This window comes from Coffea eugenioides, chromosome 6, assembly GCF_003713205.1.
Source record: "Coffea eugenioides isolate CCC68of chromosome 6, Ceug_1.0, whole genome shotgun sequence".
Classification (NCBI taxonomy): Eukaryota; Viridiplantae; Streptophyta; class Magnoliopsida; order Gentianales; family Rubiaceae; genus Coffea; species Coffea eugenioides.
Window position 1 is genome coordinate 50,059,676 of NC_040040.1, and position 16,538 is coordinate 50,076,213.

At 35.1% G+C, this 16,538-nt stretch overlaps 1 protein-coding gene across 1 annotated transcript; it reads left to right on the forward strand.

The window, feature by feature from the left end:
* The first annotated feature begins 1,814 nt into the window (after nt 1–1,814).
* On the forward strand, nt 1,815–13,586 carry LOC113774353 (protein TPR3-like). The gene is made up of 23 exons (XM_027318898.1): nt 1,815–1,891; nt 1,998–2,177; nt 2,260–2,373; nt 2,474–2,632; nt 2,776–2,852; nt 3,179–3,249; nt 5,271–5,355; nt 5,518–5,564; nt 5,705–5,774; nt 5,867–5,943; nt 6,013–6,108; nt 6,185–6,280; nt 6,403–6,536; nt 6,603–6,837; nt 6,963–7,127; nt 7,398–7,529; nt 9,512–9,622; nt 11,223–11,402; nt 11,712–11,840; nt 11,929–12,024; nt 12,171–12,362; nt 12,482–12,644; nt 13,405–13,586. The coding sequence occupies exons 1-23, from the start codon at nt 1,815–1,817 to the stop codon at nt 13,584–13,586; spliced, it is 2,868 nt and encodes a 955-aa protein (XP_027174699.1).
* The last annotated feature ends 2,952 nt before the right edge of the window (nt 13,587–16,538 follow it).

The following is a 16,538-nucleotide window of genomic DNA, read 5'->3' on the forward strand; positions in this document are numbered from 1 at the left end:
ATATGAGTAAAATCTACTAATTAACACAATATTTGGCTAAAAACAAGGGAAAAATAATCATAAATTTAATAACAAAAATGCAACCTATCACAATGAGCCAACAAAATTCCTTTTTTTCTCTAATTTCCTAATCAACATGGTATCTTTTCATTCACAGTTTATCCATTTTGGTCTAACCCAACATTCAAGTGTTTCGAGAAAAAAAAATCTATGTGCTTTTATGGAAGTCAAATTTGCTGAAAAGTCATTTTGGTTTTATTCAAAAAGTTGTATCACGGTTCGGACCAACTACATCGCAAGTCTAGTAATTAATTTTTGATCAATGAAATAGCATCAATTGGACAAATAATGCCACAATTTTATTTATATTGTAATTTAATGTCAAATTAGTGGGTTCCTAAATTTCATTTGGAGTATTTTCATTGTCAAAGTCAACTACTAAGCCTGTCAGGTAGTTAGTTCAGACTATGATGAAATTTCTAGTTTCTGCAATGAATTTTCTTTGGAGTATGTGAAGTCAATTGTGTAATTTAATGTTAATATCATTTTAAAACTTGAAATCAGACAATATTCGTCATATACGTTATATCAATGGATTAATATACATTTGCTACTTTGCATTATGTATTATTTGGTAGCATTAATTAAAAATTGGTTAATAATTGAGTCAAACTTATCCTGAAATGCAAGATCTATTTGTTGGTCTGCTTCATGATTAAATGTACCCTATTATAAGTAGTCATAGTTACAGTATCTCCCACAAGAACTTGTGTGATAAGATGCACCAACATATCCTCGGAGAAATCGCTCTCATGCCTTTCTCAAGCCACTGACAAGTGACAAGAAAGAATGCAGACACATGTTAGAAGGAAGGGATATCTGTCATCACTGTCTGTTTAGTATCTCTTTAAGTGCATGTAACCGTCATATCTCCTACACTTTTTCTTGCATTCTAGTAGACTTATGGCTTTTTCTTGAACTTCACTTTGTTTTTGTCATTTGTCTACTTCTTCATAATTGAGATGATAAGCTAGAGTAAATTCGCTAGCATAAAATAACTTCCTCCCACTAGTGCCATTTTTAAGGGGGATTAATGATCTTTCTCTCATTTCTACCAATTCATTTAGTATAAAGCCTCTTGGATATTCATTTCGTCAGCCCCTTAAATTCAAGAACTTCAATCTAATCTCACTTTTACTGAACTTTGATAACTCAGGGTGATTATATATTTCCTTTCACACCAAGGACTCTGTCTATTTAATGCATGATTTTTGTGATCTATTAAATAGTTGGTTTCTTTTTTGTTAGATTGCATTAATTGGATTTTGTTACCTGCTTCTTTAAACGGTGGTTGTTTTACTTTCGTTATAAGCATGTAGGCAAAATTGCAATGCTGATCTGTGGAATAATTTTCTCAGTGTGGATGCTTATCTGTTGTCTATTAAAATTAATTTTCTCAGGATAGATGCTTATCTGTTGTCGGCTGAAATTAATATACGTCTGTTGTGAGATGCGGCTTATTAATAGAGAGCTCTTAAATTGAAGTTGTTCAATTTGAGTTTGCTCGATCCGAGTTTACTTCCTGGTTTCTCTTCTAGTCTTCAAAGAAAGGTGAGTGCTAAATTCAATCACAATTTGCATGTTTGGATGCTTCAAATGTATGAATCCTTTCAATTAATTACCAGTCTTAGGTGATCCATGATGTATCCCTTTCATACACTTGTGTTTTTCATCTGCATGTGATTCAGTGTCTTAAATGAGCTTCATTCATCTGAAGGTTTGAAAAAAAAAAAAAATACATGTTAATCAGGGCAATGTCCCTCAGCAGAGACCTCCTCTTCTTGATTCGACAGTTTTGCAAGGACGAGAACCTCCACAAAACTGCTCATATGTGAGTTTCAATTTTCTATATTCTAATTTATGCTTCTAAATTTCAGCTACGGTTTTCTAATTCAGCAAGTTAAGCCATGATGACACCGTGAACGAATTCTATATAGGCTCGAGCAAGAGACTAGTTTCTACTTCGACATGAATTATTTTGAAGAGCTGGTATTGAGTGGAAATTGGAGCGAGGTAGAGGCTTATTTGTCGAGCTTCACAACACCCGATAGCAACGAGTACTCTATAAAAATGTACTTCGAAATCAGAAAACAAAAGTTTCTTGAGGCACTAGACAGGTAAGTTATGTTGGACTGTTTATTAAAATTTCAACGAAACCAGTTTTTGAAACAATTTAACACCTGCGTTTTTGGTTTGTAGGCAAGACTTGGCTTTGGCACTAGACATCCTGCTGAAAGATTTGAAATGTTTTGCGTCATCAAATGAACACCTGTACAAAGAAATGGCTTGGCTCCTAACAATGGAAGACTTCAGGTATGGATTTTGTGCTTGTCAATCAATTCTTTAGACATTATACATATTGATGACACCACCAGCTAAGCAGCACCGACGACTACTATTATTATACTTCCAGAAAACATCATTCGCTCTCCACGTATGGAGATATTATATCTGCTAGAAGACGACTCATGGATGAAGTTAAGGCACTCCTTGAAGCAAATCCCCACTTCCGCAGGAAATTAAAACTTCCTAACATGGAGACCACACGGTTACGGCGGCTCATCAACCAGAGGTATATGTCTTCTCTTTATGTCATTTTCCAATGATATGTTTAACATCTTTGTCGTTTTTCTTAATTAAACATCAAATAATATTCTTGGAAAATTAGTTCCATTTTACTCAATGAATCTGATCTTCTTTCATTATGACCTGTAGTTTGAACTGGCAGCATAGTCAATGTGGACGTTCTGAGTGTGTGCCCCAAATCAATTCCCTTTTGTTTGATCACAAATGTACTGGTCAACCAAACGACCAAATCCCATTGGTATTTAACTATCTCAGCCTGGATTTATCTCTTTCTCTGAGTATCATTTTTTTTCTAACTAATCCTTTTCTCCATAATTAATTTCAGTCCTTTCAAGCTATCTCAGTATCAAAATCTCCGCTTGTTGGCAATTCGAATTTTCCCCTATTTAGGTTGCCTGACTCTCAAATTTCATCCAGTGCTATCAACCCTACAAATCAAAACAACCTTGGTACCTTTTGATCCCATATGTTTATTAATATTTTATTCTTATGCACTTCCAAATATTTTACTAACCATGAACTGCATTTTTAGTGGTGACTTCGGAGGCTATCAAGGATTCCACCAATGCCTTTAGAATATTCTCAAGGATGCCTGTGGATAAGGTATTTACAAATGTTTGATAAAGCTTTGGTCATTACTAAAGTGATTATAAGGTGATTGAGAAATCACATTTAATAGAGCTCTCTCTCTCTCTCTCTCTCTCTCTCTCTATATATATATATATATATACATACATACATACATACATATATACATGCATACATATATATATATATATATATCCTTATACTATATAAGAATGAGTTGTGGTCAAAGGGGGTTTGAATTTCAATCACATGGATAGGGGCTTTTAGGGAATGTGAAATGTTGTGTAATTTTTTTAAACCTTTTGGTACAACTGAGGGTAGCATGTGTTTAGGTATATTTACTGAAATACTTTCATTTTGGTAAATTTAAAGTTTTGATTTATGGAGACATCTGGGTATTTCTGGAATATGAAATTATTTTGCAACCATTTTTGTATCGAGTACAACTCATACAAACTTATTTGTTGGTATAATTACTGAAATGGTGTTATAGACACATTTAGTTGAAGTATGGCTTTTGTTGTGCAATTAACACAAAAATATATTAACACGTTATACAATTAACACATTGCTATAACTAGCCGTTGGAAGATATCATTATACTATATAAGAATGAGTTGTGGTCAAAGGGGGTTTGAATTTTAATCGCATGGATAGGGGCTTTTTGGGAATGTGGAATGTTGTGTAATTTTTTTAAGGGATAATATCAGAAACCTCCCCTGAGGTTTCTCTTAATATCACCTAGCACCCCTAAGGTTTTAAGAATATCACTTATCTCCCTTACTTTTGTTATTTGTGTAACAAAATTTTTAAAAACCCTAAATTACTCTTTCACTTGCTAAATAAAAATGTTCCTAAACCACTTTGTTCACTCCAAGAAAACCATCACCTCAAAAGCAATCTCTTGTAGTACCACTACATCACAATTCTATACCCTATAAAAATATAAATTTGAAAAATAAAAATGATATTTGAAAAGAAATACACTTGCATTAATTTAATTCTATATGCTCAAAACCGATTTCCTATAAATTTACATTTTTTCCAACATCTTCTCAACCCTTTACTCAAACCATTAAACTATACCAATCATTATAAAAATCAACCCAAAATAAGCAAATAAATCATACCCCAATTTATCACAATCACAAAAAATAAAAGATAAACAAAATTTAATTTATTATAATTTACAACAAAATATTGCATAGTCATCCAAAAAATATGAGTAAGAGAGAATGATGGAGAAAAGGGAAAAAGAAGAATGTGACTTTCGTTTCTTTTTTTTTAATTTTTGAGCTTCATTTATTTGATATGTTGTGAATTATGTGTCAAGTGAGGGTTAATATTGTCGTTTTACAATTACTAGGGGAGGTACGTGATATTTCTAAAACCTCAGGGGTGCCAAGTGATATTAAGAGAAACCTCAAGGGAGGTTTCTGATATTATCCCTTTTTTTAAACCTTTTGATACAACTGAGAGTAGCATGTGTTTAGGTATATTTACCGAAATGCTCTCATTTCGATACATTTAAAACTTTGACTTATGGAAACATCTGGGTATTTCTAGAATATAGAATTATTTTGCAACCGTTTTTGCATCAAGTACAACTCATATAAGCTTATGTATTAGTATAATTACTGAAATGGTATTACAGACACATTTAATTAAAGTGTGGCTTTTGTTGTGTAATTAACACAAAAACATATTAATACGTTGTGCAATTAACACGTTGCTATAATTAGCTATTGGAGGATATTCTTTTGTTTGAAACAACTTATGTCTACTCTTGAGCGATTTTCAACTGATATCTGTAGGGGTTTTTTAGAAATGGTAAAATTGTAAAAATATTGATAAAGTAAAGTGTATAAGTATGTGCTGCAATTAGAATGTACTATTATTAGTTTTGTCATATTTGATAACTATTTCTTTCTAAAATGTACTATTATTTGTAGTGAGCACTTGTATTATCTTTCCTTTACCTTTTCTCCTTCTACATGTAATCATCACTCTTTTGGTTTGCAATTGTATTGGTTTAGGTTGTGTCACAAACAAATGTTCCAGTTCAAAGCCAGAATTTGGATGTTAATTGTCCTGAGGACTTACCTGGAAAGGTTGAACGTTGTATGGACATGAGCTCCTTACCGACTAGCATGGACTTTCATCCTTTGAAAGGAACTCTCTTGTTAGGTCAATTGTCGTACGACTAAGTTACTTTACTAAGTTAACGTTCTACTATCAAGTATCAACTTTATTGACTTGTGTATTATTGTTCTAATTTTTCAGTTGGAAACATCAATGGTGAAACAGAATTGTGGGATGTCCGCTCTGAAGTAAAATTTTTTTGGAATGCGTTCATGATTTGGAAGAGAGAGACCATCTCCTCATCATTTCTGGTAAATAAATTAATTACTGATCATTATTGATCTTCATCTTGGAGTCGTCCTGATACTATTTGAACCTTTCATTTCAGATTGATTATAATCAAAATCCCCAAATTTCAGTTAATCGTGTTTTATGGAGCCCAGATGGTTCAATCTTTGGTAAGTACACAGGAGTTGAACTTCCTCTTTACCATCTATCTTCTAAGTATTTATTTTGTTAGAAGTGTAATTTCTTTTACCAATTATAATAGGTGTTGCATACTCAAAACAAATTGTCCAGTTGTATTGTTATCATGCTACTGGTAATTACATCGAAAAACAATTGGAGGTATATCTATTCTCTTCTCTTTTAATTTCTAAAGTTGTTCACCTTCTGATAACCACTTTAACTTTGAAGATCGATGCTCACTTGGGAGGGGTACACGATCTTGCATTCTCTTCGCCATACGATCAAATTCTTGTAATTACGTGTGGAGAGGACAAACTCATTCAGGTCTAAATATGAAATAGTACTCTAGTAATTTTACTAGTTAAATAAAATAGGTAATAATATTTATAGTTTGTGCCAGGTGTGGGATAGTATGACTGGTTCCAAGCAATACACATGTGAAGGTCATGGATCCCCTGTGTACTCGCTGTGCGCTCATCTGAAGGAAGATATCCATGTATAGTTGCTCCTTGTTACCATTAAAGACTTTCCTTTCTCTACTTTTTTTTTTAACTTGATTTGGTATATTTCTTCTTATTTTTCTTTTTTTCTAATGTTTTACTAATTGATACATTGCAGTTTGTATTTTCCACATCAACAAATGGTGAGATAAAAGCGTGGATGTTTGACAATGATAACACAGGACCAAGGGTTGCCCTTGATGCACCTGGCCATTCTTGCATGAGAATGGCCTATAGTGCTGATGGTAAAAGGTAAGTCCTAGATGTAGTATTGTCCTTGGTGATTCTCCAGTAACCAAATCAACTTAACATTGTCAGGCTGTTTTCTTGTGGGACAAACGAAGATGGAGACTCGTACTTAGTTGAATGGGACGACACTGAAGGTTCTATAACCCAAAGCTACCACGGGCTCTCTAAGTCATCTGCAGCCATAGTGCAATTCAGCACAAGCAGAAACAGGTTTTTGGTTGCTGGTGACGAACATTTACTCAAATTTTGGGACATGGACAATGTCAATATTTTAGTCTCTCTTGATGCTGATGGGGGCCTACCTGTATGATCTATACACCTTTTTGGAATTATGCTTTTACTTGCTATAATAATATTATACATTTTCAATCATTTGTGATGATAAAAATGATGTTTCATTTAATTGTTAACTTCTTTCTCTGTGTCAAGGCAAAGCCTTATGTTTGCTTCAACAAAGAAGGCACTCTTTTGGCTGTCTTTGCTGATGATAGTAAGATCAAAATCTTGGCAAATGATATTGGTACCCAATTGCTGCAGACTTTGCCTTCTGGCTCTGTTGATTCGACAGGACGTCCTTGCAGATCATCAGGGAAGGTCAGCTACTAAAACCTTTTTTTCTTTTGTTATTTTTCGAGAAGCAACTATTTTCTACATTAACAGTGCACAATTAGGCCAGTGACACCCTTCTGAATTAAAGTTGAGGATGAAAACATCCCCATGGCCGCGGGGCGTGGTCTGTGAATTTTTCTTTAGATTTCCTTTTCTCTTCTGATCTACAAGTCATTGAATTTCACTTTCTCTTCTTTTGTTTAACTTTACTGCCCGAGCATAGTTGATATGTAAACTTGAACCGTCTGAAAACAGGATGATCAAAACATGAAATGTCTAGGAATTTCAGAGCTAAACAACCAACTGAGCACTAAGGAATATGCAAAACCTACACAAGTTTCGCGGTGCAAATCCCTGAGGCTCACAGCTGAATTTAAGACAAACAGGGTAAGATTCTGTGTTGCATAAGTCTTCGTTCATATTAAGGGCTACACTTAACCGTTGGTGTTGGTGGCACCACTAGGAGTTGGCTTCATATTTTTAATCGCATTTTCTAGAGTTGTTCATTTTTAACCTAATTCAATGACGTACATTAAAAGAGCATACTATACATCGACTATTTTCCTACCACAAACATTAAATGAAAATATAGAAACTTCTTCATTCTAGATATGGTCTTTTATATTCTTAGTAAGAAATTATACCATGATGCCTTTCTTGCATTAACCACCACAAGAGATGATCAGTGGAAAATAAAAAAAAAGTTTCCATTCTGTGTAGTAATCAAATTTCTCCTTCTCCTTTGACTGATAATCTTGTTCACATGCGATGTTAAGAAAGATAAATTTGATTACTCGGTATGCTCCTCTTCTGGTATAACCGTACTAGTATTCATTGAATTGAACTTAGTTGGGGGCGTATGCATTTTCCTTCTGTTTTTTTGGGTTAAATTTAGGATTCAAAAGTTGCTTATTGGCTTTTAATTATCACAGATGTGTAGGTTAATTATCATGTAGGTTACTTAATCTTTGGGGGAAGGGGGCAAAAAAAAACATTGCTACTGAAGTACAAAGGTTGAAGCACTTAATTGAGTGGGTAGATGTCATTCCAGGTGTACAATAAAAGAAGGGTAAAACACACTTTACCCTCTTGTGGTTTAGCAATTTTTCATATACTCTCTCATAGTTTCAAAAGCTATACATAATCTCCTCATAATTTGGATTAAAGTGTTAAAGTGACGGAAATGATCCTTTGTGACGAAACCCAAGGAAATGTGAAAATATCCTTGTTTAAAAATTAAAATGGATTCAGTGACCAAATTATATAAATATAATATGCATGACACTTTAATTCCTTATGATTTTATGTTTTACTACATAACCCCTTTATGGTTTGGTACTTTACCATATAATCCCCTTATAGTTTTCAAAATATATATAACGCCCTTGTGGTTAATTAATAATTTTCAATTTCACAAAAGGGTACTTTTGATATTTTAATTGACTCCATTATATAATGCAAATTTCGTGATTTCGACACTTTAATCCAAATTATGAGGAGATTATATATAGTTTTTCAAGCCCCAAGGGAATAATGTGAAAAAATACTAAATCACAGGAGGTAAAGTGTATTTTACCCATAAAAGAATATAACATACTTTAATTATTTCTCTACCACAAAATTAAATAAAAATATAAAAATGTCATGATTCTAACTCTAAGTATGGTCTTATATGGTCTTTGTAAAGAATTATACTGCAACACATTTCTTGCATTCACCACAAGAGATTTTTTTTTAAAATTTTTTTTGTAGAGGGCCACCCAATAACGGGTGGCACCTCTCCAAAAATTGGCGTGTATGCCACTAATTGCGGCGAGCACACCATATTCTTTAGTAAAACAAAGAGATAAGTAAAACAAAGAAAATATCAGACCTATTTGATAACCCAATTCAGCACTTAAAGTTAATGGATTCAAATCTTAACATATTCCGATCGTTTGATAACTAAAAATTCAACATCTGAATTAATTAAATAGTATTGAATTTTCTAGGCAAAACTTGCTCCTAAAATGAAATGATAAACTATTCACTTATCATTTAATGTGATATGTACTCAAATGTATTAGATGTAATATTTTACAATTCAACAACTTAATAGATTTAGATTTCAGATTTCAGACTTTTTTAAATTTTCATTTTATCAAACGCACCTTCACTTTATGTAGTAATGGAACTTCTCCATTGACTGATAATCTTCTTCATATGTAATGCTAAGAAAGATAAACTTGATCACTCCTTGTACTTCTCCTGGTACAATCGTACAATATTACTAAACTGAAATTAGCTGGAGGTATAACCGTATAAGCAGTTTCCTTCTTCTGCCTTTTTGGGTCAAATTGAAGTTACTTATTGGCTTTTAATGATCTCAGATATGTAGGTTGCTATACACTAACGCAGGTAATGGAATATTGGCTTTAGCAGCAGATGGCATTCATCTATTCTGGAAGTGGCCAGGAAACGGGTATAACAATTATGGCCAGGTACAACAGTTGATGCGTTCTGTTTTCTTCTGCATATCTCTCTCTCTCTCTCTCTTCGTTTTCGTATGTGTATCATTGTTTTCCCGTGTGTTGATTTTTAGTTAAATTTTTAACTCTTGTCCTGATTCGCCAGTAGGGAAAAATTGGAATAGTTAATCTGTTAGGTCTGGTCCCAGGAAATTGACCAACGAGAATAATAGGGTTCTTGCCAACTCAATAATGACAATAATAGAATAAATAAATCAAACAGATAAATATGAAATTTACGTGGTTCGGTCCAATTGACCTACGTTCACGGGCGAGGGGTTAGCAGATTTACTATAACAGAAAGAGAGTACAAAACCTTAGGAAATAATTCCCAGGTCCAAAAAGCACCTAAACTGAAAACACAAAAGAGGCTAAATAGCACTAAATGCTTAATGGCCCAAAGGCCCATGACTTGCTCTTTTGGTTTGATGCCAAACCAAAACCTCTCTTAGACTGGGACGTGGGCCCCCTAAAAACTCTCTTGGACTAGTGCATATGGCACTTGGGCTGGTACCCTTAGTACGCTTAAACTCACTTAAGTCCACTATATTTATAACTACCACAACAAAAGATTTCTTTGTTAAACTTCCGATGTGGGATACAAAGACACACTCAACAAATCTCCACCTTGGCGTGTATCCAACATCGACAAATAACAGACGAATAGCAAACAAACTCCACCTTCTCCATAAAAGTCCCAATGGATCGCAACGAACTATAAAAGTCCCAACGAACCACAACGAGCTACCAACGAACCAGAATACAAAAAACTCAACAGGTTCCAACGGGTTAAATCTCACAAAAGGTTCAATAGATCTCAATGGGCTAAAAATCACGAACATAGTAATCTTACTCCACCTTAATCTCAAAACCCTTAACGAGTTCCAACGGGTCAAATAACTCTTCTTCAAAACCCAACTAAACTCCAATGAAATTTTTTTTTTCTTTCACTCTCTATAGCACCCAAAATCTGACCATGACCCAAAACTTGAAGTTGAATCTGGAACCTGAAGCTCTGATACCAGTTTGTTAGGTCTGGTCCCAGGAAATTGACCAACGAGAATAATAGGGTTCTTGTCAACTCAATAATGACAATAATAGAATAAATAAATCAAACAGAAAAACATGAAATTTACGTGGTTCGGTCCAATTGACCTACGTCTACGGGCGAAGGGGTAGCAGATTTACTATAACAGAAAAAGAGTACAAAAGAGAGAGTACAAAACCTTAGGAAATAATTCCCAAGTCCAAAAAGCACCTAAACTGAAAACACAAAAGAGGCTAAATAGCACTAAATGCTTAATGGCCCAAAGGCCCATGACTTGTTCTTTTGATTTGATGCCAAATCAAAACCTCTCTTAGACTGGGGCGTGGGCCCCCTAAAAACTCTCTTGGACTAGTGCATATGGCACTTGGGCTGGTACCCTTAGCACGCTTAAACTCAGTTAAGTCCACTATATTTATAACTACCACAACGAAAGATTTCTTTGTTAAACTTCCGATGTGGGATACAAAGACACACTCAACATAATCATTACAGTTCTATTATTTAGCAATATGCTCATTGCTGCAGGCAACAACAAATCGTCCCCCTTGTCTTTGGCATCCAAAGACTGGATCAATTATGGTCAATGACCTCAACAATGACCCGTATCAAATAGTCTCACCATGCTTTGCATTATCCAAGAACGACTCTTATCTTGTATCAGCATCAGGAGGGATGGTTTCATTGTTCAACATTGTAAACTTTGAGGTAAGCATGTGATAACTTATTTGTCAAAATTTTTTAATTTGAGCTGATAGAAATGGAAAAGCGAGCAGAAAATGTTTAACCAAAACACTTCAGTCATGCAGAAGAAAAATGCTGTGTGTGATTCCAGCTGATCATTGTATATCCTTTATCCTATCTATATATCTAATAACTATTATGGAAGGGCAAATCTAATTTGCATTCTTGAACACGTGGAAAAACTAAATTGCCAATTTTATTGTTAGAGCACCATTTTACATGAATCGTCTCTCCCATTGATTTCGAGTTCAATTTGTTGGATGTTAACTGCAGAAAGTGAGGCGTTGCCTGCTGCCTCCACCTACAGCTACATGCATGGCATTTTACCCTCCAGATAACAACCTAGTTGCTATTGGCATGGACGATTCAACTGTTCTCATCTACAACGTCCGAGACTCTGAGGTATAACACTTTTCTCGTGTGTGTAAAACTTTTCAAATGATGAAAGAGTCGTAGCGATCAATTTACCCATTTTCCATACATATGACAGCTTATGAACAGGCTTTCTGGGCACTTGAAAAGGATTAGCGGCTTAGCATTTTCGAACTCATTAAGGGTGCTGGTCTCTGCTGCAGTAGATTCTCAGGTCTGTTCTAAATAAATACATATGTCGCACTCGTGTCCTTATAAGAATTGTTGTTATTAGCTGCAATGTGCAGCAATAATATTCCTAATCCGACCATCTCATATGCAAAATTCCTTAATCAATCATATTGTTTCCTTTTGTTGCAGATCATTGTCTGGGATACAATAACGTGGGAGAAAAAGAAAAGCATCTCGATGCAGATATCAGTTGGGTGGTGGCTACCATCAGAAACCTCAGAGACCGTTATCCAATTTCACAAGGATCAATTGCACTTTCTTGCAATCCACGAGACTCAACTTGCCATGTATGAATCAAGAAGCCTAGAACGCATCAGACAGGTCAGTTTTTTTCACCCATTCATTCTCCACAAGCACTTGAAGCATACGTATATAGCAACTTGTTTTTGTATACACTGGTTTTAATTTCTTTAGACTACATTTTTCTCAATTGCTCGTAGTGGAACACCAGAGACTTCTGTGCAAGGATTTCGAGTGGAACATTTTCATGCGACAACCAGCTGGCATTTGTTGTCATGAGAGATGGAATTGTTATGATACTCAGCGCCTTAGATCTGAGTCCAAGATTTCGGATTGATCCTTCTGCTTACCTTCCGCCTAGTAGTGGGTACGTATAACTAGCTAGTAGCTACAAGCTTAAATATCGCAACGAACTTTTTGTTTTATACTCTGTGCCATTTTTTGTCCTGCTTTTTATTATATCGCTATTTGTTTTTCATAAACATCATATTTTAGTTTTTTTTTAATTTTCTTAAGATCCAATAACTATTGATTGAGTAAAAAATAAATAAAATAATTTTAAAAAAGTAATATATAATAGAAAATTAAAAAATACAGCAGAAAATTCATAAAAATCTCATTTTTTATGCATTTTGATTTTTTGAATTTGTTAAATTTTGTGTATTACTTAGTTAATAGTTATTGGATCTTAAGGAAACAAAAAAAACTAAAATATGATGTTTATGAAAGAGATATAGCAATATAATAAAAGTAAAATAGGGAGTGGCATAGAATATGGGACAGAAAATCCGTTGCGCTTAAATATATACTGCTCTTGTCTCTTACGCCTGGACGGGCTTGCCATTTGGTCTAATTAATGATTTTCAACTTAAAAAATGAAGAAGAAAACTTGCATGTAATATTTACATTTATGCTCTATACCCGCATAAAACTAACTCATCTTACAATTATTTTCACCAAGTTTCATAGAACCTGGGTAGTTTTTTGTTCATGAACCCCTTAACTTTCCTCTTCATCATATTACGTCTGACGTTAAATATGCCCTTTGGCACTATTTATTTGCCTTCAATATTCAATCTTATTTAATTTAGTTGTATCATCTTGAACTTACCAATCTGCTTCTCTGGATGCAGTCATCATGTATATCCAGTGGTGATAGCAGCTCATCCACAGAAGTCGAACCAATTCGCCTTGGGGCTGAGTAATGGCGATGTAATCGTTGTTGAGCCTCATGAGTCTGAAGGAAAGTGGACAATATTACCACCATTTCACAATGGACCAGGAAATAGGATAATCATAGATTGAAGTTTAGTCCATCCTCTTAAAAGATGATGTGTTCAACATAGTTTGCATATTTCAGATTTCAAAATAATTAGCCGGACTTGGCAATAACATCAATAAAACGGCTGTGTAATTGTTTTATGCCTATATTAACTTTTCCGAAGTATGGAGATGTAATCCTCCTCATTGCGATTTACTTTTTTTTTTTTGATAAAATATCAAAAAACTTCCTGTGATTTGATAAATATTCAATTTAAAATCCTCTGATTTGGAAACCTACGCGATAACTCTCTGCGGTTTCGACTAAATTGAAAATTGAAAAGAAAATATCCAATCTAATGGTTGTACGTAAAACGCCAATATTAGTCCTACTATACGTAAAGGCAAAAACTTGTGTAGACCTGGTCCACGGCCCTACATATAGACCGAGTGGTTCACAAAATGCCACATCATCATGGCAGAATTTTTCAAATCAAAATTATTTTGACTCCTTGAAGGCCTTTCCGGTATGCAGATATTTCACTTGAAGCACCGTTATCGCAAAGAATGTCCAGCAAATCTTCAAATGCGTATGACATAAACAAGTCAATATTTAAAAAGCAGTCCACAAAGTTATCAATAAATGAGATATCAACCAGTCAATTTTCCAAAGGTATCTTCTAGTAACATTTTAGCCATAATCTTTCCAAACAATGGCTACTAGCCATAGCCATATACATACAAATCAATAACTAGTTTTAATAATGTTCCAGAATTTTCTTCTTCTTTTTTTTTTGCCCAAACTCCATCTTATCCTTGTATTAAGATCTCCCAACCCAAAATTTAAAAAAAAAAGATAAAAAAAATCGTTAAATCCCCCAAGATCTTGAATTTTTTTTCTATTTCTTTTGATTTAAACATTTGTTGTTATTTTCAAAATTATAGATCTTAAAATTTAGGGTTAACAACATAAAAGCCCCCTGTGGTTTCATATCATACGTATCGGTACCCTATGGTTTGAATTATTCTGAAAAGTCATCGGAAATCATTAAAACAGACGGAGCTGAGTGAAAAGACGAAAATACCCTTTTGATATAAGCGAAAATTGCAGAAGTAATTTTGAGGTGCGAGGGAGGATGAGTCCAAGATAGGGAAGGACAAAGCAATCCAAAGCAAAAAGGCAGAGACTTTGATATCAGAAGCTATTGGAAAGAGAAGAAGAAGGGTTCCTGATAGTGTGGGTGTTTCTGAGGAATGGCAGAGCTTTGCTTGGTGGCTTCACATGGCTCCCATCCTGGGCTATTTGTCCATCCAACTGAACAAGGAGGCTTAGGCAGGGTCTTTAAGTCTGCTTTGTTTCAGCTCAAATTCAACTCACTGAGCTCCCTTCCCAGTGCTGGACTTGATTACTAGTTTCAACATGTTCAACATTTTTGGTTTATTGTAGGTTGCTACACTGTTAGTTGTCAAGTGGATAAGAGGGTTATCAAACTTTCCTGACAAACACTGGATCCTATCAGGGTTCTTTGCAGCCATGATATTACAAACCAAGGCTGCATTGGACAGAGGATCAATCAGAAGCAGTGGGCAAATCCCAAACAGAAAGAACTTTGATCTGATCCCAAGTGAGCTTGAGGAAGACATCGTCGACCACTTTCTGCACTTTCCCTTCAATATTTACAAACAAAATATAAGCAGATATATTTTCCCCCCGCTGGTTGCTACACTTTCTGTTTCCTTTGCTGGCTTTGAGAACTACATCATCCTTTGCTGGCTTGCAACCTCTGGTTGATTGATTACTTACAATTTTTCACAGGCTTCGAATGCTGGCTTGAGAACTGCTCTGTGTCCTTCAATTTTGGCCGAAGCCGAAGACCAGAACAAGTTCTCTTTTCATTAAAGGGTGAAGGGTAAAGTAGGCATATCAGGTGAAAGTTTGTGGTAGAAATCTATTTTCCGCAAGAAACACGCGCCTTTCCAGTGCGTTTAAGAGAAACGCCGTAAATTTGACGATTTCCGTCGACTTTTCAGAGTAATTCAAATCATGGAGTATTGACGCGTATGATATGAAATCACAAGGGGCTTTTCTGTATGATGGCTATACCACAAGGGGCTTTTTTGTTTTTAACCCTAAAATTTATCTGAAACCTAACGTTAGTTTTTGTGGGAAAGAGGTGAAGGCGACATGGAGTAGAACAAAGCGATAGTGACAATTGGAAATTGGCGAGAAAGAGCGACGAGGACTTTGGGTTCAAAACGAGAGAGTGCCTGAAAAAAGGGGTCATACGGTTGGCTATGAATCTCTCTTGGCTGGCAACTGCTACCTCCTCCCGAGCAAGGGCTGCTAGGTAATGGCAGTGATGGAGCGGAAGTTTGAGAGATAATGAGAAAGGATCCAAGTGTTGTTTGGGCTTCATCTGGTATTTGAATGATTAGTATTAAGCAATGGCACCAGAATGCGGGGCTTTGGGGGGTCTACGTAGACGTGGCAATTATGCCCAAAACCCAATAACCCACCCACTAATTTGAGAGGTTGGGTTGGGTAAGTTGGGTTTTGGGTTGGGTAATAAAAACTCACATATATTTTGGATGGTTTGGGTATTTATGTTGGACACCCATTATCCAACTTAAGAAAAAAACAAATAAACAAATTAAAATCAAAAAACAAGAAATAATAATGAAAGTAAACACGTGCTTTATTCAATTTAGGAGCTGTATGGTCAGAGCTAGAAAATTTGGATTTCTGAGCTTATGCCCCTTGGGTTGCTTGCCAGCCCTCCGAGTTCTCAATCCTAAAGGCCACCATGCTGGCTGTTTTGAACAAGCTAGTGCTCTAGCATTTGAACATAACAATGCTCTACAGGCTGTCCTCCCCAATCTTGAACTCCTACTCAAGGGTTTCAAATACTGCAACTCCAATTTCTATGATTGGCTCCTTGATAGGATTAATGATGATTGGCTCCTTGATAGGATTAATGATCCCACAAAGTATGGCAA

What these genes read in the sequence shown, in the direction of transcription:
- LOC113774353 (XM_027318898.1), top strand. Translation starts at nt 1,815, where the DNA reads ATGTCCCTCAGCAGAGACCTCCTCTTCTTGATTCGACAGTTTTGCAAG. An exon ending in ATGCTGATGGGGGCCTACCT is followed by an intron (nt 6,838 to 6,962) that starts GTATGATCTATA and finishes CTCTGTGTCAAG; the next exon opens with GCAAAGCCTTATGTTTGCTT. An exon ending in TCAACATTGTAAACTTTGAG is followed by an intron (nt 11,403 to 11,711) that starts GTAAGCATGTGA and finishes TGTTAACTGCAG; the next exon opens with AAAGTGAGGCGTTGCCTGCT.